The sequence below is a fragment of the Rhamphochromis sp. 'chilingali' genome (genome assembly GCF_963969265.1).
Source record: "Rhamphochromis sp. 'chilingali' genome assembly, chromosome: 12".
Lineage (NCBI taxonomy): Eukaryota > Metazoa > Chordata > Actinopteri > Cichliformes > Cichlidae > Rhamphochromis > Rhamphochromis sp. 'chilingali'.
The window spans coordinates 23,458,024-23,483,170 of record NC_137939.1 but is presented as its reverse complement, the minus strand read 5'-3'; the positions used below and the strand labels follow the sequence as shown (position 1 = coordinate 23,483,170).

At 41.0% G+C, this 25,147-nt stretch overlaps 1 protein-coding gene across 3 annotated transcripts in view; it reads right to left on the bottom strand.

The window, feature by feature from the left end:
* LOC308406630 (cadherin-4-like) overlaps positions 1-25,147 on the bottom strand; it is a 253,347-nt gene that overhangs the window by 12,423 nt on the left and 215,777 nt on the right. For all 3 annotated transcript variants that reach the window (XM_080897730.1, XM_080897731.1, XM_080897732.1), the window contains 5 exons: positions 24,757-24,929; positions 18,058-18,195; positions 12,837-13,022; positions 7,135-7,391; positions 54-196 (listed from right to left, as the gene is read on the bottom strand). In XM_080897730.1, the coding sequence (XP_080753856.1) occupies positions 54-196; positions 7,135-7,391; positions 12,837-13,022; positions 18,058-18,195; positions 24,757-24,929 (897 nt within the window). The remainder of the gene's footprint in view (positions 1-53; positions 197-7,134; positions 7,392-12,836; positions 13,023-18,057; positions 18,196-24,756; positions 24,930-25,147) is intronic.

Here is a 25,147-nt window from a genome sequence, read left to right as displayed (position 1 = left end):
TAAATGAAAAATAGCAAACGTCACTAATGCAGCAGCTTAAAAGAGTTTCTTACCATTGTCTGTTGCCAGAAATGTGGCTTCATATATGTTGTTTTTTACATAGACAGACTCCCGGTCGAGCATTGCTGTGGTTACTATCTGACCGTTGCTTCTATTGATGGACAGCCAGTCTGCTGGGTCGTTCAGCTTTGAATACCTAAAGACACACAAAGACAGATCGATGGAGACGTTAGCGTTTCCCTGTTTACAAGCAATTAGAAATTTTCTCTTGCATCTGTGCATACCTAAATTGCCTCCCCACACACACGGTCTAAAAATCACAACAGCTTGACCTTCACACAGTTTAATTCTTCAACGACTTCTTCTCCAGAGCGTGCAGCCTACAGTCAATTTCACCTCATTTTTTTCCCACTCCTGTGTACCAGCCATTGAAGTCAATTACCTCCCTAGTTAAGCACTGACGCAACTACCTGTGTGTGTGTGTGTGTATGTGTGTGTTTTACACACCCATTTTCTGAACGTGTTTGCTTAAGCTTACACGGAGAGGTTTATATGCATATATGTCGCGATGCTTGCATGTTTGCAAATGTGCCTGTGTGTGTATATAGGGAATGTGTATAGTGTGGAGATGGGAACATGGGGTCTTGGTACTGACAGGAAAGTGGATGTGGTAGCAGGTGGCAGCAGTCCTCTGGGATAAAGCAGCAGAGAAGGAACAGGGGATCATCTCCAGGACCGAATGCCAATCTCACTCTGATCTCGCTGTTCTTGTTTTGCTGGCTATTGTTTCCTTTGGCTTGTTTCACACATTCATTTTTATCTAAGCTCTCTCTACTCATGTCGCCTCACCTTAACTTGAGGTGCTTTTGTGTTCATTCATTTTCGTAGCCCCGTCTGTATCTTCTCATCTGTGTCTCATTTATTCTCCGATTCCGAGTTCATCAACAGAAACCGCTCTTGGTTCACGCGTACACTATGAGACATCATCTGTAGACATGTGACACCTTGGCCTTGTGCACCTATGTTTCTACACCAATTTCATTTCATTTACTGAATGTGAGCCGGGGTGAAAAAGCCAACTTGTTATGTGACATACACTTCCAGGCTTTCAATCTATTCAAAATGAAATGGATTTGACCTTAACCCCACTTTTATGTTTACTGAAATGTACTTTACTCAGCATTAGCGTACAGCTCACTTATTTATTTGTGCTTGATTAAATACTGCATAGCATTTCTACTTACATGCAGGAGACTGAAAGCCTGAAGGGATGGGTGGCAATAAGTAGGGGGGTGAGGGGTGGACAGTGACTATAATCTCTATCCTGTAGTGATTGAGGTGGGATTTTCCCAGCAGGCAGTGGGCATGATCCGAGGCAGAGCACAGTGCGGGGAAGGGAATCACAGAGATGACATTCCCACACTCTAGACAGATTCACACAGGCAAGCCAAGCCCACAGCCGCTAACAGGCAGACAGTGAAATCACCACCAGGACTACAGTGAGTCCATCACAGTGGGAGGGTGGGATAAAAGAGGGAGGAAAATGAGCAGGAATGTGTAGGAGAGGTGACATTCGGAAGTAGCAGCATGGCTGTATGATCTAATTTTAATGTCCTCATTAAGACCGACTTGATACCTACTGCTGTTCTGTGTCCAAATGCATTTCTATTGGCTTGACCATGCCAAACTGACAAATGCTCTCTGTCTGTGGAGTGGAGGGCAGACAAATGGGTGTACATTTTAATGAGAAGATAAAAAGTTTTTCCAAATGCTAGAAACATCATGTTTGAAAAATAAAAACATATTTCTGAGCCTATTAAACAAACAGTTCTTGATCTGGGGAAATATTTTTCTTGGTACCCTTTCATATCTGTCAATATGAAGATGAATTAAGCCAAATTTTTTCCCCTCCCTTCTGTCTCTGCGTTCTACTTTGCTTTCCTGGGCGTGGCTTTCATCCTGATCCATGGCTGGCACACCCTTGTCTCATCAGCTCACCTAACCAACTGCTTCTCCAACCACTCTCCGCCAGATTGTTCTGTCAGCTTCAGCAGTAAACTAACGCTGGGCCAACTCTGATTTATTTCCTTGTATATTTCTCTCTCATGTTAACCAAGTTCTGTCTCTGCGCCTCAGATCTTCCTAATGTGCAAGCCAGCAACCAGTCAGCTACCTGCCAGCCATGCTGTCACTTCTTCTGCCACACTCACCTGTCAGCCCACTCTCCACTGTCCTTCCCAGCTCTTCACCTCCCAGCTTTGCCTCCTGTCTGCCTTGGAGCCAAGCCTCATCACACAAACTCTTTTTTTTAATAGTAGTTTTATAGTTTAAAATGTCTGCTAATGGGAATCTCTTAAGGTCACTAATTAACTATACACATTTTTTTATCTGTACAAACATCAGCGTTTTAAGCCCTGGAGTTTCTGCTATTTCTCTGGCAAACTATCAGTCAAAAAACATAAAACCAGAAATATAATTTGCTGTTTTTACACTTCACTTTGTGTACAAAAAGATTTGGCATGTTAAGAGACTTGTTAATTATTTAACCTTAATTTTAGGTGGTGCACAGACATGATAGTGGTGTCAATCTTTTTATCCAAAATTCAGCAGAAAAGATTAGAAATACGCAAATAATTTCTTTTTAATATGCCTGACAAATGAGCAGTCACGAATGAACTTTACTCAGAAATCTCAGAGGTCAGTGCCTCAACATTTGGGCAAATAAAATCAATGTTTTCAGCACAGCTCAATGCCAAAGCAAGAATTTTTGTTTTTCACTTGGATAACAGACCCTTTAAAATCAGGGACAGAGAAGGATTCAAATATGGAGCGCATAAATAGGTGTGTATAAGACATTTTCTTCTTTTTTGCCCTGCAAAATGACTGCAGCACCTATTTGTCCCCGGGTACGTTCCACGATAACACGAGCGCATGTACGCCCTCTGATGATAAACGCCGTAACACAAAGGTTTGTTCACAAAGCAGAGTGCTCTATTCATCCCCACACTTCAATTAACTCTCTCCAACTCCAGTCACCGCAGACGAATTAAACCATATTTAACGCACAAAAAAACCTCTGTATAAACAGTCTTTAGGGGGAAATTTCCAACACAATGACTCGACGTTTTGGTGGAATCATTAGCCGTGTTTTTGTATTTCAACAAAAAGTTAAGTGGAGAATATGGCTGGCTTCAAAATGTTGTTTTAACTTGCTGTAGTGCTGCCTATAGTAAACAACAGTGCTCTGGTCATCAGAGTGACACCAACGAGAGCACCCACAGTGGTTTTGTTTACAAGTCCCAACTGTAAACGACGTAACCGTGGGCAACTGGCTGTCACCGTCGCTAACTTTTTAATGAAGTGCTATCCAATATTTTTTGTCTTCTTGTAAAAGTAAACAGTTTCCTCCAGTACGCTTCTGGAATATGAAATTTGGTTTCAATGTTATTCTGTGTGTGAAAGTTTTCCTATTCGTTCCCGCGCCTTATTTCCAATGCTTTCCGAAGCTCTCCTCTACCAGAAGGCTTCTCTCATTTGGGAGTTGCTAGGTGTGTGAGTACAGCTGGATGTATGATTAGGCCTGGCAGGTTAGTGATCTTAGCAAGCAGCAGGGAGAGGTATGACATTTATTTTTCAAACCCCTGACCCTGAGGATGAAAAATGCATGTCTCAAGCTTAGCCAAGGCGGTTTGGGTAATCACTTATGCCAGTGTCTCCAGTCCCATGTCTCGACCTTACTGGCTGGGTGTCTGACAGGTGATGCATGATGCTTCACTCCTCTTCCCTCTCCCCATCCCACTCCTGTACACACTGCCTTTCCCCAAAGCCCACACTGTCAGTCTGTCCCTCCATTGATAAGCACCTGTCAACTTCAAACCTTGACCTCACCATGTTCAGCTCCTGTCCCCTTCCCTCCCTTTATAGTCCCTTAGGTCCTATTTCACTTTACTTTTGACTTTTAAGGCTCCCTCTAAATCTTCTCCATGTCTGACTTTCCTTTATGTATCCACTCAAAAAGACAGACAGCTTTTTGTCACACACACCGACATGTGCAATATATTACATCTAACACAAAGCCCGGTGTAATATCTAAACGTCTTTCCCATTAAAGGCATGCCTGGTTTAAGGCATGTTTGACTGATGGCATTTGGAAGTACAATACTATGTAAAAGTCTTGAGCCACCCCTTGTTTGTTACATTTTGCTAAAAAAAATGGAAATTGAAATGTGCAAACATAAATGGAAATACAGTGTTAAAAGCAAAAACAGTGTTAAGTCTAGTTGTTGAATGTTGTCATTGTGTTTCTTAAATTTGTAAGGTCTTAGTTCAATCTATAGGATCAAGACATTCCTTTGTCTCTGACCACCTCTCCAGCCACTCTGTGCTGGGGGAGGTTTTATTGCAGATACATTCTATCTGGAAGATCTGATTCTTGTGATGTTGCTTCCTGCTTTTATGATCCTTTTGGTGAGCAGGAAGTCATGCATACAGAGACACATGTATACAGGGACACACACACACATTCTTGCACATGCATACAGATGTTTACACATACACACACATAGTGCCTTGTCTTAGAACCATTTGGGGGTTTTACGGTGGGAGGTGCTTTTGCTGTGATGTGTATTGTGTGAACTGTTTTCCCAATAAAAGGCAGCAAGCGGAGGCCGGATTTGGGGTCAGTCTGCGGTAGGATTCAGAGTGCTTTCTGAGACACCGGCCGGGGCCTCCCTTGCTAGCAAGTAAAAGAAATTCGTCTTGTTTTTGTCGTTAACAAGAATACGTTTCTAAACTAGCGGGGCTTGTGGAAACACAGACCCAACAAACAGTTTGTGAAATTCAAATGAGCTTGAGAGTGAGTATTTGGTATGACCACCTATTCCTCATCATAGTCAGAAACCTCTCAGGCAAGCTTTCTTTTCATTTTATTGAAGTAGTCTTCAGGAATAGTTCTTGAGATTTCTTGAAGGTCATTCCAAAACCTTTCCTTGGACTTTCATACACAGAAAAAAAAAGGTTACTTTAAACCCACTTTAAAAAAAATTGTTACAGTTAAATCTATTAGTTTTAATCAGACAATAATGTAATTTAAAACTTTGACTTAAAGTACATATTTACTTAAGGACTAATTGTTTCTGCTGATTTTTTTCTGTGGTAAGTGATTTTAGGTAGAGTGAAATAAACAGTTTCAAACCAGAAATCCCAATTTTCCATTGCAACAATATAAAATTTCAGTTCAGCTAAATAAACCAGGATAGCTTTTAAAACGTTTTTTCTTTTTTTTAAATTTAAACGTATTCTTTGCCAAGTTGTCTGTTATGTATGGACCCTGGTTCATCCCTTGAGTCAGGTACCTTTTTTATGGTTAAATGACTCATAGGTCACTGTGAATTGATAAAAAACAAACAAAGACAAATATCCCTTTGAAAATGGTAAGGCACAACGAGTGTATCGAAAATAAGTGAAAAAGCAACAAATGTCCAAAGAAAAGCTTTGAACGACTTTCAGAAAACCCAAGAAAACCCAGAAAAATACAAGAAAGTCTGGCTCCTTGGAAGCAAAATATAAAGAAATGAGTGAGACTCTTGCACAGCACAGTATGTGCAGCAGTATCAGTTCTGTGTGATACAACTGAGAAAATGGCAAAAATGAAACCCTGAATTTAAAATTCTTCAAAAATAATGAAGACAACTGGTGTCCTTACGTAATGACTCGAGCAGATACCTTTTATGGAAAAGGTGTAAAGCAGTGGGACTGATAACGATTCTGTCCAGATGGAACCAAATGAATGAGGTGCAGTCTTTGCTTTTCATGTGGCGAGAGCGGAGGAAGGAGATTTAGCCTGTGTTTATGTCAGTCGGACTGTGCCAGAACACAGCATGCTAGTAAAAGTGTTAACCTAAATCCAGGATGCACCGCAGTCTTGACAGGTCATGGAAAAAGAGAGTGGAGACCAATGAGTTAAATCCACAAAAAGTAGAAACTGATCTAGCGAGGAAGATAACAGAAAAAAAAGAAAGTGTGGGAGCGAGCAAGAGAGCGAGAGCAGGAGCCCAGCTGGTGACTTTGGAATCTTCCTAAATTATAATGTACACCCAATTTACTCTCATTTGCTGTGAAATTATCTAGGAAATTTGTTTAGATCTTTTCCCTGGAGAAATTGAAAGGAAGGAGCTGTTAAAGTGCAAGGTGGTTGGAAGGAGGTGGTCTTAATGTCACACCAAACATCCGTGTTATCAGCTTAATTGTGTACTCTTCTGTGCTAGTTATAAATCACGGTGCACTCACTGTAATCAGTACTGACATTGTACATGCACAAATGGAAACATATGGGTTCTGCAGTTGTATGGGTGTCATCTAAAGCCTTGTTCTCTCTTCATGTAGAATGCAGAGCAGATTGTTCTTAACACAACCCATCTAAGTTTGAAGGGTCATAGTGGAGCCACTGGTGCTGTCAAACTGACAGCAGGACTTAGAAAAGACCTGCTGGTCATTCAAAGGTTGGTTTACATTTAAAATCCAGAGAGGCTTAGCGCAGAGAAGAAACACTGCAGGTGGACATAATGCTGTGTCAGGTGTTTGGGCCTCAGCCAGCTGTTCTCTTTGCCGCCCCCACCTTGCTCCATCTCTTTTGTTCTCTCTCTCGTGTTGTGTGCATCTGTGTGTGTGTGTGTGTGTGTGTGTGTGTGTGTGTGTGTGTACCTGCCTGTATGTGCTCATGCAACCTACAGAATGCACACACATCTGATTACCCCAGAGGCTGCTGCTCCCTATTAACCTTTTTACCCTCCTTACTCAGAGTTCTCTGCTGGCACATAAACTTCTCACAGTAAGATTTTGAGAGATGGGTAATGCCAAAATATAGTCCCCTTTTTGAACTTTGACCTCTGACCACTGACAGGGAACCAATCTGAGGCTTTTTAGCCCACTGCCAGTGCATATGGATGCAGGTTTGTGCTTACACAGCAGATAGCCACTCTACAAGCTAGAATTAATTAGACAATATAGCCAAACCACATGGAAAAGATGTTATCTAATTAGATTTAAAGGATATACAAGATCAAAATTAAACTAATGCCCTACTGAATTTTTCCATTCTGTGGACAGAACTGTCTCTCAGTACTCGCTCAGTACCTGATTATCTGCTGCATCTGAAGTCGGTCGGGATCTGACGCCGAGAAGGTCGTCAGGCTGGTGCCAGCAGGGACACCTTCCTCAAAGCGGATGTGTTTTGGGTTTGTGGGGAAGTAAGGAGGTTCGTTTACATCCTGCACAGATATGGTGACCCCAGCCGTGGACTGGAGTGAGGACTGGATGCCAGTGGCCAGGTGGGCCTGGTTGGACACCACTACCGTCAGCATGAAGGCACGGTTCATCTCAAAGTCTACCGGCTGGAGAAAGGAAAAAAAACAAACAGAGTTACTTACATTTGAAAGGAGAGAATGCTGAACACATTTGAAATAGTTTAAGCTTTTTGAAACTGTTGGCCTTCATGTTGCTTGCTCCGTCTTCTCTTTCTATCTCCTTTGTGTGCAGGTTGCCCTTGTCTCTTCATCTCAGTATTTGTTATTTTTCACTCTTTCTCTCTATGAGGACATGCTCTATTCTGGACCGATTCTGGGTAAGATTACTGCTTTTCAAATACAGCCTCTTAGGTTACAGTGTTACCTACAGCAGGGTAAAGGTAACACTTTAGAATAGTTTTGCATTACCAAAAATAAATACCCCTTTCAGCTTGCTCATGAGTATACATCCACAGGGTGTCTGTAGCCCTGTGTACATTTACCACTAAGTGTATTGATTTTACTTCACTGCACAGCTTCTTGATATTGGCAACATCTCTCCCACCACATGACCAGCAAGAAAGCTATTCATTTTCCTCAGACTAACGACTTTAACCAAAATACAAGATAGCAGGTGAAAGACACCCGTTATGTCTCGAACAAATAATTTTCCAAAGACTTACACGAGACTTAATTTATTCAAACTCTTGATGTGACTTTGTAATTGTGCTGGTTAACTTGACTTACAACCATATAGTTGTAAGTCAAGTTAGAGGAGATTAGAGAAGGCTAATATGGGCTACATTCTAGGCTATATTCCTGGTATGCAGCTACATGCAAGGAAGTCAGAAAGAGATGTAAACACTGCAAATGTGGTTGGGATTTTATTATTATTATTTTATTTTTTGTATTTATTTATTGTTTGCTTATTTACACTTTTTGCTCTCATTACAAAAGAATGAAAATGGGAATGTGGTGACATTTAGTTGAAAAAGTAATTAAATAACTTAAAAATGAATTCTTTATGCTACTTATTATAACGAAATAATCAGAATCAGAATCAATCAGAATCAGAATACTTTATTGATCCCTGGGGGAAATTATTTTTTGTTACAGTGCTCCATTTTAAACCAACATTAAGACAAGACAGACAATACGCTAACTAAGAATAGTACAATATATACATATATATACATACATACATACATAAGTCACTTATAAATAAATATTTGGAAAAGAAACATGTGTAGTTGTAGCAGCAAACAGTGTGTTAAGTGGATGCGTTGTACAGGGAGATGGCCACAGGCAGGAATGATTTCCTGTGTCGTTCAGTGGTGCTTTTCGGTAATCTCAGTCTCTCACTGAACGAGCTCCTGTGACTGACCAACATGTCATGGAGTGGGTGGGAGGTGTTATCCAACATTGTCTTTATCTTGGACAGCATCCGCCTCTCCGACACCACCTTGAGGGAGTCCAGCTCCATCCCCACAACATTGCTGGCCTTACGGATCAGTTTATTAAGTCTGTTGGCATCTGCGACCCTCAGCCTGCTCCCCCAGCATGCAACAGCATAGAGGATCGCACTGGCCACCACAGACTCATAGAAAATCCTCAGCATTTTCTGGCAGATGTTGAAGGCCCTCAGTCACCTCAAAAAATAGAGACGACTCTGGCCCTTCCTGTAAAGTGCTGTGGTGTTTTTAGCCCAGTCCAGTTTATTGTCAATGTGTACTCCAAGGTATTTATAGTCCTCCACAATGTCAACACTGACCCCCTGGATTGAAACAGGGGTCAAGTGTTTCCTGGTCTTCCTGAAGTCCACGATCAGTTCCTTGGTCTTTGCCACGTTGAGCTGCAGATGATTCTGCTCACACCACGTGACAAAGGAGTCGACCACAGCCCGGTACTCTGTCTCATCATCCCTGCTGATGCATCCAACCACCGCAGAGTCATCAGAAAACTTCTGAAGATGGCAGGTCTCTGTGCAGTGGCTGAAGTCTGTGGTGTAGAGGGTGAAGAGGAAGGGGGAGAGGACAGTCCCCTGTGGTGCCCCTGTGTTGCTAATCACCTTGTCAGACACACACTGTGGGAGACGTACATATTGTGGTCTTCCTGTCAGGTAATCAACAATCCAGGACACCAGAGAAGCATCCACCTGCATCGCTGCTAACTTATCACCCAGGAGGGTCGGCCTGATGGTGTTGAAAGCACTGGAAAAGTCAAAAAACATGACCCTCACAGTGCTCGCCGGCTGGTCCAGATGGGTGTAGACACGATTGAGCAGGTAGATGATGGCGTCCTCTGTTCCGAGACGAGGCTGATAAGCGAACTGAAGGGGATCCAGATGTGGTCTTACTATGGGTCGCAGCTGGTCCAGGATGAGCCTTTCCAGGGTCTTCATGATGTGGGAGGTCAGTGCCACGGGCCTGTAATCCTGGGGGCCACTGGGACGAGGCGTCTTTGGTACAGGGACGAGGCATGATGTCTTCCACATCACCGGGACCCTCTGCAGACTCAGACTCAGCATAAACAGTTTATGAAAGACTCCACACAGCTGGGGGGCACAGGCCTTGAGGACAAGGGGACTCACTCCGTCTGGTCCAGCAGACTTGCCTGAGTGAAGTCTCCTCATTTGCATCTCAACCTGGTATTGAGTGAAGGTGATGGGTGGGGGAGGGGTGTCAGGAATCTCACAGGAGGCAACATGTGAAGAGAGAGGCTGAAATAGTAAGCTGGGTACTCAAATGTGTAACTGTAAAACTCATTACACCAACGCTGGCTCTTGGTCCTTTAAGAAAAGTACATTTTCTCTTGCTTTTTTCTCAAGGTTTCTTAAATTCTTGCCCTCAAACAAATCAAATGTCCAAGAATGAGGGAGACTGTATTATGTACTGGTGAGGATAAGCAATGAAAAAATATAACAGAGGTGACTAACCTCCCGTGTTCATCGCCTGCACATTAACAAAACACTGCAGGCTATAGAGTTAAAGCTAGAGAAAGTTTAAGTGATATTTTATTATATAGTCTGATTATTACTATTATAGTGTCAACAGCATTATTTCTTTTTCTGAAGAAATAATTTCCAAGCATCATGCTTGGACTATAATCATTATACTGATTAGTGTAAAGATCCCTGTCAACATTTCTCTTTTCGCCTCTACCTGGGGAATATGCATTAAACCTTGCTGATGAAAAGGGACATGATAAATGAACAGATGTCATGTCAAGTAGTCTCCTGAGGAACAAAGACGCACACAGACACGCAGACACAGTGCAGGGCTGATACTGTTCGCCGTGTGTTGTCACTCCTTTTGGATTAAAAGTGTGTATATGTGTACACTACAGGGGGTTTTGAGACCTGAGCTTAAACCACAGTGACAGTTTTTTGCTCCCCTAATGAAGAATACACAATCGAGTTCAAATGACAGCAAGCAAGGAGATAAAAACAGAACAAGTATGCTGCTTGTAGTGTCCACTTGTACATTTCTAAACAGGCAGATGATAATTACTGCTCCAAAGCTGATGCTGATGTTAATGACTTTGAGCAGATCTGTATGTCGCATCAACTCACTGTTATCGGCGGACAGTCTGAGAGCACAGAGATAAAAAAACAACAACAAAATGAGCGCTTTCAGGAAGGTTGGTTGACAAGGCCACTGAAGAAGAGGTGTTTGTACCGGTGCTACGGTTTGCCTGTGTATGTACATGCACGCAAGTATAAATAAATGTAAGCACGCTGGTGTGTATTTGTCTGTGACCTCGTGGAGCACTGGGAGCCCATTTACAGGCTAACCACGCTCAGGGCTCTTTGATCTAAAGCCAGTAGTATTCAAAACACAGGGAGGTCTAGAGTATAGCTGTAGGCTACATAAAACACACATACACACCGAGACACACACACTCTGAGGGAAGCCAGAGGGGTGAGAGGTCAATAACATGGCTTGCATCGTTTGCCCATGAGCCATCACATCTTACATCTCCTTGAATCGCTTCGCTCTTTTCTCTTTTTCCCTTTTACCTAATTTGTTCCGCTGGACTTCAGCTTTCCACCCCCTCGTCTTTTCACATCTGCCCTACCCCGGCTCTCTGTGATCTATGCTCTCTGCGGGCTGCATTCCTCAATCCTCGGAAATCTGTCTTCGCCTCACTTCACTTCTCCTTTCCACTTCCCCTGTCATCTTTGGTGTTTATCATAAGCTGTGATTTACATAACTTAACTACTCATTTGAAGCAAGTGGCTTTATTTGTGTGTCTGTGTGGATTTGTATTTTTTTTGTGTGTGTTTGTGTGTTTACTGTCTTTATTACCGTAACGTAAAACGAGAATACGGCTCACAAAATCCACAGAGAGCAGTGCAAATGTGTGACATGATCGGGTTAAATCCTCACCCCTTGTTTACAGAGGAATTCAACTCTCTTGTGGAAGACTGATGTGTATCTGGGTGTCAGTGTAATTTAATCTGTCTGTAATAGCAGCCACAGATGCCTTGGTTAAAAAAAACGTGTTTTTTAAAAAAAAGAGCAGGAACAACAAGCTAGCACCAGTCTTATGGGTTCTTGACTTTACCTATTACAAGCTGTCTGATGTGAATGTTCTGTCTCCTTTTTCACAAAGCAAACCAAAGCACCCTGTTTACTTGTTGAGACTGTCTATTGCTTGCTTCGTCCCAGGGGGTGTCCTGTCTCTTATTTTATGATTTCCTGATAACCTCCCACGGGTCCCTGTGCAAGCTTAGGGCTACCCGACTGCCTGCTGAATTTTGCATCAGGGAGTGAGAGGAATGGATTATAAAAGGCAGTCATCTAGAGATAATGAAGAGAAGCAAAATGCCAATGCTCATTGCTCAGGGTGCTATGGGAATTATAAGGAAATGTTATTGCTATTTTTTTCAGATTATTATGTGATGTGAGATGCAGTTTGCAGGAGTCAGATACATGGTGAGAAAGCCCCTGGGTGAAATAAAACAGTTATTTCTACAAAACCCATGAAACACAGTAAGCACATTTACAGAAAGCCACACAAAGGATGGCCACAGAGATGCAAATCAACAGGACACACATCTACAGTAAATGCACACACACACAGTTTATGATTGATGTTATATGGAGGCTTTTTTTCTAAATGGGTTAAAATCATGCGGACAACCTCTGACTGAGAGGTCAAACAGTAATGTAGCAGGCTGTTACAAGACAGGGCTTTGTTGTTGCTGTCTTTTACCACAGCAGCTACAACATTATGAGTGTATAAAAAACGTTGCCTTTGTAATTGAGAAATCAATACCTAATTTGCTACAGTGGTCTCACCAGCCATTGTGTTTAAGTCTCTGTGTGAGCGTACGAGCTGTTTCTGAAGGGCACAGCGGTCTCCAATCCCTCATTTGGACATAAAGGGGCATATGAAAGACAAAGACCCCAATCTGTCCCTATTTAACTCTGTAGTCTATTATTACTGCTTGCACCTAAATCTGGAGGGGCTTTGACATTCAACAGAGAAAACCAGTGTGTTTCTTCTACAGGGAAAGGCTCAGAATGTTATGTTAGGCCTGGATCTTACCTTCACCACGGTGACCATGCCATCATTTGAAATCGGGTCGGTGCGGATGGTAAAATGCCCAGATGGGTCTCCGCTGATGATCCTGTAGATGGCATTCCAATTAGGGGAGTGCGGTTGATCAGCATCTATAACCGTCAGGTTAGCCACAACGACATCTACACGGTTCTCGGGGACCTCTCCAGAAAACTGTAGAAAGAAAGAGTGAAATGTTACCTCGTGATACATCACTTTGAAACATCTCACTGCCGCTGTGGTCGTTTAAGATGCATTGAGCCGTTTGAGTGTGGCAATTTCTACAAAAAGCCACTGAGTGCCTATCTTGCTTTTCCATTTGTCTTTATAGAAACATTCCTCCTTTCAGGTTTTCAGGTAGAGTAATTTTAATGAATTCGCTTTTACCACTGCTGGGTAGTAAACAAGCAGTAAACACAGTTTCACACTAGCAAGCACATGCACACAAGGGCATTGTTCCATTTTCACTGCTTTCTGCATTGCTAGTACACATCATTGATGAGCAATACTATTTCATCCCTTAAAAAGCCACAGAAACAAGGGAGAAAAGAATGGGTGAGGAGAAAAAAACAGGAGTGTGGAGGGTTAAAACAAATGTTTAAGTGTATATGAGTGGTTTTTAGTTGTCCCTGTCCTGTACAAACACATGTGCTTTGCCCTGATAAGCCTTGATGAGGAGTGAGCTGCTGTCTGTTATGCGTCTGCTATGTTAGGGATTCATCAAAGCTGTACAGGCTCAGTAATAAATCCCACAAAGACCCATCAACTAACTATTGCAATGACTCCACTCCAACTCTGTAAAACACAACTTGACTGTAGCCCTACCTACACAAACAACTTGTCAACTCTTAACCAATTACTTGAGGTCAGAGCGTGTTGGCATGACCTCATCTCATCTGCAGGCAACAGGCATGTAGTACCGTACAGTCACCGTGTCACATGGGTAACAGGCATGGAAGAGCGACTGAGTAGCTTATGTGAGGATATCAAAGAGCAAAGCCCCAGACCAAACACTCCATCGGATCATAATACCCTGCCTGGCAAACCTCGCATCACCCAGCAAACAGCCGACAGCAGCGGGCAGATTAGGGGGCTGCGTCGGGAGAGCTGTTCAGAGACTCAATGACATTCTTAAGACAACAGACAAGTCCGGGTGGTCCTGATGCGCTGCCTTCTTTGGATAGGCAGGCTGTCGTTTGTTAGTGTTAGAGTGTGTACGTGTGTGCTCGTGTGGTTTATTACTGTGGTTTGGTTCAGGGACTCCCCAACGCCAGTTCAATAAAATAAAACTTCAGTGGTGGTTCTTATAGGCTCCCTAAGGAGCATCTTATTTCTCAACACACAGTAACAACTAAGGGCAAGTGTTAATCAAATCTGATGGAAGACTTTGAAGGGTACACCGCAGCTCTGATTATCAGCGCCGCAGTCTGAGCTTTTTGTCTCATTATCTCTTTATATAGAGGAGGGGGAGGGGCGTGATACGTCACATCAAGAGTTTGAATAAATTAAGTCTTGTTTTTTTCTCTCGGGGAAAACTATTATTACTATACTCACGTGGCAAACACAAACTTGAAAGGGTCCTTTGCAAAAAACGTCAAATGTAAAAGACTAAAACTGTCAACATAAATGTGTACAGGACGTCAAGGGCAACGCATATTACAGTCAATAAACTCCAATTACTGCACTTTTGTCATTTTTGATTTTAGATAGCAAGTATGTTAACAAGCATCAAATTCCTGTGATGAGTAATGCAACGCAGTGTGCCTTTCAGCATAACAAAGTAAGTTTAAGAATGCAGTTAATCTGAACATTTTCAAGGAGACAAGAGCCTTTCTATGCTGAATAATAGACAGGTGAGATCTTTGAGTAAACCTTCAGATAATTACTTGGAAGTCATTATTGTTCCTCTCTTAAACCAAAGGTTTCTCCGAATTATCATTTACAAACGCTCTGTTTTCAAGGGTTTAACTTTAATGACAGTGATCTTTGATGGATGTTGGGGTTATTGTCAATAATGGATGGAACAAAGAGCTTTTAAACATTGGGGGAAAAAAGCCTAGAGTTGCTCTCTTTCTTTCACTGTCTTAGTGATTTATTATACTAATGCTGCTGTGGCTTCTATTGGCTCTGCTGTTAGTGGGTCTTTTAACATAGACCTTCTGTATCACCATCTACAGGCAGAGGCTTAAATTTCCTCTAATTAAATAGGCTTGTATTTTTTTGTATATGATTCTGTCCCCAACTGCTGGACTTTCTGATTGTGATTGGCACACAGTGCTGTTGGCACAACACTTGACAAAACACCTCTTGCCAACACCCTGAACTCTCTGTCACTTTTCTGGCAGTGGAGAAACACTAAAAGAGGCAAGGAGAGGTAAAAGCGAAAGCAGAGAAGTGACAGGGGACTTAATCATATAAGCTTTGTTAGGATAGTAGCTAAAGTAGGCCAAGAAAGCACTGTGGTGACTCTTGCAAAGAGACACTCTGATTTCATGGTTTTACGTTTCTACGTATTCCCAAAAAGCAGTGAATGCCACATTTCATCCGTCTGTACCATGGATGGCACATGCATGTATGCAGCCCTGACTATCCACCCAAAGTCTTCCCATCTGTACCCATGCACCACCCTTTGCGGACTTGAAAAAATAGGCCAGCCTCTGATAGGCATGATGAAATATTAATCTCCAACATTAAAGACAAATTCCCCAAACTTTATATTTCTGGGACATGTTGAAAGATCTATGGGGTTTATTGCAAACACTAAATATTTGCATAATGGCCTGCATTCTCGACAAAATGGCTCTTATGTTATACCCCCATGAAAGTGGATGATTTATGAAGGGAGTGGGTAAAAGTGCTCTGCTCATCGTGGCTCCAAAACCTCCACTAAACTTGATCATCAATATCCATGATAGTATTAACTTCCCTCTGTGACGGTGATGGAAATGCACTTAAACACGGTGGAATACAGAGAATATCAATCTATTATTGCCCACTATCATCAATACACCACCATCGGTAGAGAATCTTAATGCAGGAAGGGGGTGCCGAGTCAGTAGAGGCCTCTGATTTACAACGAGCCATGTCTACACTTTATCACTACTGCTGTACAAAATAGCTCCCGCGACTAAATAATTCTTCATTCCTTCTTCTCTCCCCATCATTCTCTCGTCACTTTTTTCCTTTTCATTTTGCATCGTTGACTCTACTTGGTGGTCCACTCATCAGCTCCCCTTACTGTTTTCTTTCTTCACCCTTTCCTCTGCTTCTTCCTTCCCTCTGCCCTCCGAATGCCCTGCTTTGTGTGACGTAGCAGTTCTCTGACGAGCTCTGTGACTGACATATGCTTACCTCTAACGCTAAGTCATCATCATAAGGGTCTTAATAGCCCCCAGTGCAAATGCTAATGCTAAAATTGCTGCTACCACCTCTAAGAGTTGTGTACAGTATACTGTTTGGCTGATACTGCCTCCGTCGATATTCCAGCAGTTGCAAAGCTAAGCACCTTATCTACCCGACATAACCAGGCTCTCATCCCTGATGATAGGAAGCCACACATCCAGAATAATCCTGACATCTGAAACCACACTGACACGGAGACAGCCTTTTCATTAAACAAAACATGTCGAACGCAGAAAAACGACTTCACTTTAAATTTTCTGAACAAATGTCTCTGCCACGTCCTATGAAACTTATTTCCAACCACAAAAATAATAAGTCAGATTTTCTTTGTTTACAGCTGTAAGTATAAAAAATGATTGAGCTGCTGTCTCAAATGTCTCAAACATTTATGCATTTTACAGATTATATATATATATATATATATATATATATATATATATATATATATATATGTGTGTGTGTGTGTGTGTGTGTGTGTGTGTGTATATATATATATATATATATATATATATATATATATATATATATATATATATATATATGTGTGTGTGTGTGTGTGTGTGTATATATATATATATATATATATGTGTGTGTGTGTGTGCGTGTGTGTGTGTGTATATATATATATGTACGTGTGTACATATATACACACGTACATATATATATATATATATATATATATATATATATATATATATATGTGTGTGTGTGTGTGTGTGTGTGTGTGTGTGTGTGTGTGTGTGTGTGTATATATATATATATATATATATATATATATATATATATATATATATATATATATATATATATATATATATATATATATATACACATATAGAATAGAATAGCCTTTATTGTCATTGTACAGACTACAACGAAATTGGAGTGCCACTCCCTTGGTGCAAGATTCAATAATAAATATAAATGTAAAATATAAAAAGTACAATAAAACAATCGCAAGTACTCAAACAATAGTAAGTACGATATATACAGGATAGCAGCATTAATATAATGACAGTATGAATAACAGCATAATATAATGGCAGTGACGGTATGGTATAGCAAGCAGGTTCAATTGTTTTTGTGCTTATTTACTACGGTGATAGCTCTGGGAAAGAAGCTATCCCTGAATCTGTTTGTCCTGGTTTTATGTGACCTGTACCGTCGGCCTGACGGTAATAGTTCAAACAGTTGATTGCTGTTGATTGCTGGGGTGAGATTAGTCCTTGATGATATGATATAAAATCCATATATGTGCAAGTGAAAGTAGAAATAACCTGAATCACTAATTGATTTAGTGATGATGTTCCAGAATGGCACCACCAGTAATATATTACATATATTGTAGTACTTTGGATTTTTAATTTTTACTTGGCTCTCAGTAATGACCTTCTGTAATGTAATCATCATTCTAAATATCACCATCATGACAACAATCATTAACCATTTGCTGGCTCTAGTTTTCTTGCTCATGAAAGTCAATGTTATTCCTCACGAGTGCGCGTGCGCGAGTATGTGTGTTCGCATGTGTTTTTGTTTCAGCTCTCTACAAGCAAATGAGCAATTATCCTTTATAAGTCCCCCTCACTGTCCTTGTGTAAATCTTTCCTTGTAATGACATAACAGTGTAGATTCCTCTTTTTTCAATTTTTCCCCCCTCTATGTCTTCCCCCTTCTTCTTCTGATATATTTCTTTTTTATGATTTTTCTTCTCCAACATATGATTTCCGCGCTCTTCTCTTAACCCAACTCCTCTATTTCTTTGAACTGTTACCCATTGCCCATTACCTCATTTGTAATAACTCACAGTTCTGGAGGTCAGCATGGGAGGGTTGTCATTGATGTCCGTGACAGTGATGATGGCAGTGGCTGTGTTGGAAAGGCCAAAGTTCAGGTTGCCCTCCATGTCCGTGGCCTGCACGATAATGGTATACTGGGACACTTTCTGTAAAAGACAGTAATAGAAAAAAACAACAGTGTGTGGTTATTCATCTGCAAAAAGCTCCCTCTTGCTACAGCAGCAGTCGCAGACTGTGACTCCCATGGGGGAAAAAAGCTGAGCCTGCGTTCTCTTCTATAGTGACTGTCTACAGTCTTATTTGAAACACAAAATCACAAGGGTGAAGTCTTTCATTTGACTGAGTTGAAATCTCTTCACTGGAACGTATCCAGACTTCAGACCATCTGAAGGCACCACTGTGAAGCCTCCCCATTGGTACAGCATGCCATCAAAGTTATCAAAGGCATCGCTTATTCAGCGCCACTGATGGACAGATGTGAAGACAATGATCCAACTGACAGAGATTAATAGACTATCTATGGGGCAATAATATGAGGGAATGATAAATGCCGTTTCATCTCTTGAAATGACATAGTGTCACTTCAGTGGATGCTGAAATATTTCTTGTTTTTCTTCTCAGCCATGTACCTCCTTTCTCACCATTTTCCCCTCCTTCTGTTCTTGGCTTCCCCTGTCTCTTCTTCTGTCCCAGGGTGCAGTTAATGGGCTGCAGGAAGGATGGAGCCCAGAAGCTGACTGTCTGGATAATGTGTCTCGTCATTGAGATTCCCAATTACATTCCCAGTGTCTCTCTCACCTGCTAATTACCGAGTAAATATCCCAATTAGGCCAGGATGCCACATCAGGAGGATTAGACAGCTTCTCTCAGTTCCTCTCATCTTGAGGCTAGATGAGATGCTGAACTCCAACCTCATACACACACTCTCATTAACACCCGTAAATACACACAAGCATCCACAAACACATACACACACCTCTCTTTCTCCATATCTTCTGCTTGCTTGACTGTCCCATCAGCCTGTGTACAGCGTGTACACAACACTCTCACTAATTAGACAAGGGAGTAATTATGTAGCGCTCCTCTGAACCTCTCAGCGCTGCAACAACACCGCAGCATAGCCAGTCTTCTCTGGAGTACTAAGGTCTGTTACTGTCAACAAGCTCTTAAAAGTCCACTGCAGACCAGTGGAAATCTTTAAAAGAGAATCAGTGTGGGAGTTTACAAAGAAGAGGAAGAAGACATTTCAAAAGTAAAGAACAGAAGATAGGATAAGAGGCGGCAGGGGATGCAACTGAGGCACAAGGGAGGGATAATACCAAAAATAAATCGTGCTTTTTTTGTGTGCCTAACACCTCCAACACTCCAGTCCAAGAAGAGAAGGGAGGTGCAGAAACTTTCCAAGTTTCAAAGGGCTAAAGTGCTGACTAAAAGTGGACCAGGTAAACACTGCAGTGTGCATCGTCGAATCTTCCTGTGAAGTTTATGTACAGTACAGAAGGTACTTTTTTCTGGCAAGGTTAAGACTTTTATCTGCCGTCTAGGAAAAATGCTGGGACACTGAAATATGCGTTTATATGCTGGAGAAACTGTTTGCACACAAGTTTATTTATATTCATCCATCATACATATCCATTAATATTTTGCAACATCCAGTTCCTTATCCAGGTGGTGGAGGCAGCAATCTAAGTGCAGATTGGGGTAGGCGGGGTAGTTCTTGGGTCTACCCCAGGGTCTTCTTCTGGCATGACATAAGTGGCATCCAGAAGAGATCACAATCAGAGTGCTGAACCACCACAGCTGATGTCTCACTTCTTAGAACCTCCTACATGACTGAGTTCTGACACCCTTTGGAAGAAGCTAATACAAGACAACACAAAATGTGTATGCCAATTGGTGTCTGCTGGATAAGCAGGTGCTGTAGAACAACTTCAAGGTGGTATTTCACCGGAAAGTTGCAGCATTATTTGGAGTGACACCAAGTACCATCTCTAAATTGAAGGGCAAGTTCCATATAACAGGGGGTGTCAGAGACAGGACACGAATAGGTGTCACAAAACGACATTTTCTCATCCCATCAGCACTCAGGGAGTCAAGAGGATGGAATGTTCTGTCTGCAGTCCTGAGCTCAATCCCATTGAACACTTGTGGGATCAGCTTGGGCATGTTGTTCGTGCCAGAGTAACCAACACAACCACATTGGCTGACTTGCTGGTTGAGAAACAGGATGCCATCCCACAGCAGTGTGTGACCAAGCTGGTGACCAGCATGACGAGGATTTGCCAGGCTGTCGTGGCTATGACTGGGTACTGACGTCCCTGTGTGGCACCATTTAAGGAGAAATAAACAGTCTTTCCAGCAGTATAAGATTTAAGGCCAAGAGACATTTTTAAAACAAAGAAATAATCAACCAAACACAAATTTCCTGAGTTTATTTAAGACACTAAGACAATTTCATTTTTAAATAATCAAATCAGCGTCACTGAAATACGTGTACATAGCTACACCATATATACGAATGTGCACCCAATTTTATTTTTTGTTTGTTTTATTTTTTTCTTAATGTGGCAAATGATAGCTCTGCTAGATCCAGCAGTTTTCTTGACTTTCAGGTGATGAAGTGCTTATATGCAAGCTTACACTGACTCAGCGTGCATACAACTTTCTGCTTGAAAGTCGAGCAGAACCAAGCCGGTTAGTAGGGCTGCCATGAGACTTACTCTTCAACTTGCTTGTTTAAAATGTCTTTTCACAAAGAGAAAGATGGGCTCTCTCCCAGTGCCAACTCTGGACTAGTAGTAACTGGTTATGTAACATCTTAGAACCAATAGTTAACTGGTTTTGTGTTAACTGTTGATAACATGTTAACATGTTGATATATGGTTTGGATATTGTTCTAATCCTGATTCAAAAAGTTGAATTAGGCGTTGTTGACAGCGGGGAAAGATCTATGAGCCGATCCACTCCAGCTCTGGCTCTTTGGCTTTAAGAAGCCACCTGTCACCAGCAGTGCACTAGCTGCTAGAGAGAGAGCATTGCCTGAAGAAAGCTAACTGCAAAGGGTCAGCAGTTTGGAGGCATTTCATGGCTGTTACGTCAACAGCTTTTGGCATATATATATTTTCACTTTACTGCAGTCTGGGATATTTATCATATTTCTGGATAAGTAAAAAGGCTGAAAATGGTGCTTTCTCTAGGTTCTTGCTCTATTTCTGTTGTGCTCTTGATTTGCTGGGAGATTGTTTTATCATACTTACAGTAACATAAATTGAAATTGTTGCCAATTTCATTTCATTTCACCATTTCACTCACATGTGTCTAAGGAGGTGCACATTTGAGTGTATGCTTTCACACAGTGAGCACAAGGAAAGGAGAAACTGTAAAGCTGTAAAAGGCAGCAGTATGCAGTGGCCTTACCCTAGTCTCACACTAGACTGACATGACTACCACAAATAAATTAGGTAAAGAAAATGAGTATAACTTTATTTAGAATTCATTCTTCTACTAATAAATACAAGTTCAATAAATCTATATTCTTGGGTATATTTATGTGTTGCATTTTATTTTACAAAGTCAGAAAAGAAACGCTTAAGTTGAGGCTGACACAAAATACTGATTATCAGTCTCTTCCCCAGAGTCAGGAGTTAATTTAACACCAGCACTGGAATGAAATTTAGTCTTGTTGACTCCACTTACATCCCATTCTTCCAAAAGTGATGCCCTCATTTGTTGTTTGGATAGTGGAGGTGGAAAGTGTCCCCAAAGGTTTTCAATTGGGTTTAAATTTTGTCACTTATCAACTATGTATTGATCTGCAGAGACTCTGTTAATCTAAGGACACCAACTTTGCCTGAACAATGCATTTTGGTTCATTCTCACTTTAGGAGTGTTAACTGTTAGTGTGAGGTTAAAAACATTTTCTGGGCTAGTGTGAAAGGTAAACCTGGGGCCGGGATGTAGATGAGTGCTAGAAAATGTACGGATGATGATGTTTAAAGGGAAAAGAGGCAATGTGTAGCCATTCTTTTCCCTTAGTCTCTTTTCTGAAGATTTACGAACCTCATTTGCACCTTGTATCAACATGCAGTACTGATGTGTTATCTGGTTAATGAAATCTGCTCACGGGTCTTAGACATGGCATCAAAAAGCATTAAAAATGTCTGTATTACTAGCCTTACTGTAATTTGACATCAATGCTAAATGGGGTTAGTAGATTTTTCAGAAAATATGACAGGTCCCAGGTTGGATGGAGGGATGATTCTTTGTTGGCTTGACTTTTTCTTTTGCTGACGTAGGTCTGCCTGTAGTGTTTTTGTCAAGCTTGTGGAAAGTAGCAGGAAGATGAAGAGTTAGATGAGCTTTCATCTTGTTGGGAATATGACCAGCTTGTGCATATTATATTTACACGTGGCTGTTGTCTGATTGTAAAGTAAGCAGATGTGATCTGAAAAGGAAGTGAAAGTGAGAACGCTGATCCCAGTGATACTAACCTGGAAAAACATATGTTATTAAAAAGGTTATGGGCAAGGGAAATAATTATCTCAACACAAGTTCTTTGAAGTACAATCTTGTCTCTGTGTGTGTGTGTGTGTTTGTGTGCATGCGTGTGTTTAGGGGTGCCAAGAGTGTAATCCTACGTTTAGGGGTGACTGTGTGGATTAGCAGTGTACTGATAAACCAGAGCAAAAAGAAAAGCGGTTCAGCTGAGACATTTTTAGTCTATGCTCCCCTTGTACCTCTCTCCCTCTGGCACCATCATGTCTCATCCTGCTTCTCTGTCTCCATCACACTATCTTCACTAACAAATTCACACACTTACTCCCCCCTCATTGTAATAACCCACCTTACCAGCTCAGTTTTTGTTCTATTGCTCCCTTCAGTTTTCGTTTTTTCACTCTATTGCCTGTGTTTTATCGAGTGTAGATGTGATTATGGGCTTTTGTGTTTGTCTGACAGGTGTCAAGGGCATTCTATCTCAGATCTTTACCACACAAACACCACGCACACATACACACACGCACACTCACGAGCAGCCCACTGCTGCGTGATGTGTTGTTAATAGGTCTGTCACTGGCGACAGTCTGGGAGGATGATCTGTCTCGGAGATTTCTTTGCAGAGTTGTCACTGGCACATCCATGTTGTGAGAATAAACACATTTGGATCTTGTCACAACTTTTAGAGCTCCACAAACAAGGTGACCGTGGACAATTTAATATAAAAAAAAGATGACTTATGTGTGTGTGTGCGGGGACAAATGGCACCGTAACATTTGAAAGTCATATCTTAGGATGTCATCAGAGTAAACAATGCTATTAGGAACTGTGCTCCATGAACACAGATACAAATGTCTTCCTTTTGACCAGGTATGGCTCATTCAGACACTGTGCAGCAATGCAAGGGTTCCCACACTGTATGACTAAAAATTATTTTATCATCCTTTGTCACACCAATTACCAATTAACAGGAACAGGTGTCTCGAGGAAAATGTATATAGTAAGAAAAGACAATATAATATTCGAGAGAAAACCTCACCAGTCAGGTGATACCCTGTGAGAAGCACTTGGCAACAGTGGGAAGGAAAAACTCCAGTTTAAAGGGAAGAAACCTCCAGCAGAAGGCTCATTAGGCACCTGGCAGTGCTTTTTAAATGGAAAAAGTATTTACCTGCACAATAGAAAATATAAGCTTATATATAATAAGCTTTTCTGTAAATTAATGGGCAATTAAAACTAGTTAAATGGTCATTTCATTGTTATATTGTTATGAAATGATGATTTTTAAAAAATTGTTCCAGTCTGTGTAACAAATACATTATCCATTATTCTATATAGTAATAAATATGACATCACAGTTGATTAGAGACAATTACAGTCTGATGAGATCTGCACTTATAACATTTGCTAATGATAAATAAAGAGCTATTGTTATTTTGTGTTATTTTTATCGATCAGTACGCATATCTCAGTTACCCGAGTTTTAAATATTGCATTTAGTCAAAGCCGGTGGCATGTTAGGAATATTTATAAGGGTTAGGGTTTTTAACAGCAGTAAAACAAGTGCCCCTCCAAACTTTCCCAAACACTAAATAAATTAAATTCACCACCATCCAGTGTAAGGTTTATGCCACAGCTGCTCTAAATGAATGTTGATGGTAATTGCTGAAATACTTTTTCATGTCTCTGCAATGGTTAATCCACCAGTATGCTTTAATTAAAAGGATAATTGTAATGCCAAAACATAATTACTGTTGTTATCCATAAATTTTCAGATGAACTGTTTTTCAAAAGAGCTGAAAAAAAGTAAAATGCATTATTCGTTTTAAACTAAGATGTCAAATTACAGTTATTTACTCACATTCCTGAACAAGTAAATAACTGTAACTGATTTACACCACCCGCAAACCTATGCAGCTTCAAAACAAGTATTTTAACACCAGTTCTAACTTTATACTAGCCATTCAAAAATATCTATAGATGTACCAAACAGTATTTATCAGCCAAGAAAGTTTTATGAATCAGTTACCACTTTACAATGACAATCACATACTATTAAAAGGTTGTATATTAATCAGTTCGTAAACATTAATTAAAATGTCAGTGTTGTTGACTGAAAAGAGTTACTTCACATTAAAAATTTACTGTTTATTAACACTTGTTACTATAAAGTGGTACGAGTTGATGAATGCGTCAGGAGAGAGAAGACCAACCTCTCGATCAAGACCAGGCGCCACTGTCACGATGTCTCCAGTCTCGCTGTTGATGGTAAACATGTTAGGGATCGGGCTGTGCGGCGTCTGGGACAGGATCCGGTAGCGCACCATTCCATTAGCTGTGGTGTTGTCATCTGCATCAAATGCTGACAGATGCATCACATATGTTCCTGATGAAACACAGAAAATTTGTCAGCATTTATGTCCACCGGCATACTCTTTATAGATCAACTACCAACCATAACAGTGGCTTATTATAGCTATCTTTGTAAATAACTTGACTTGACATGGTGAAGCTTGACCTCCCCTCTGTCTACTACCAATAGTCATTGGTTAAGCTTTTGGTTTAAAGCAGTTGCTTTTTTCAAATGCTCCAGAACGAAAAACT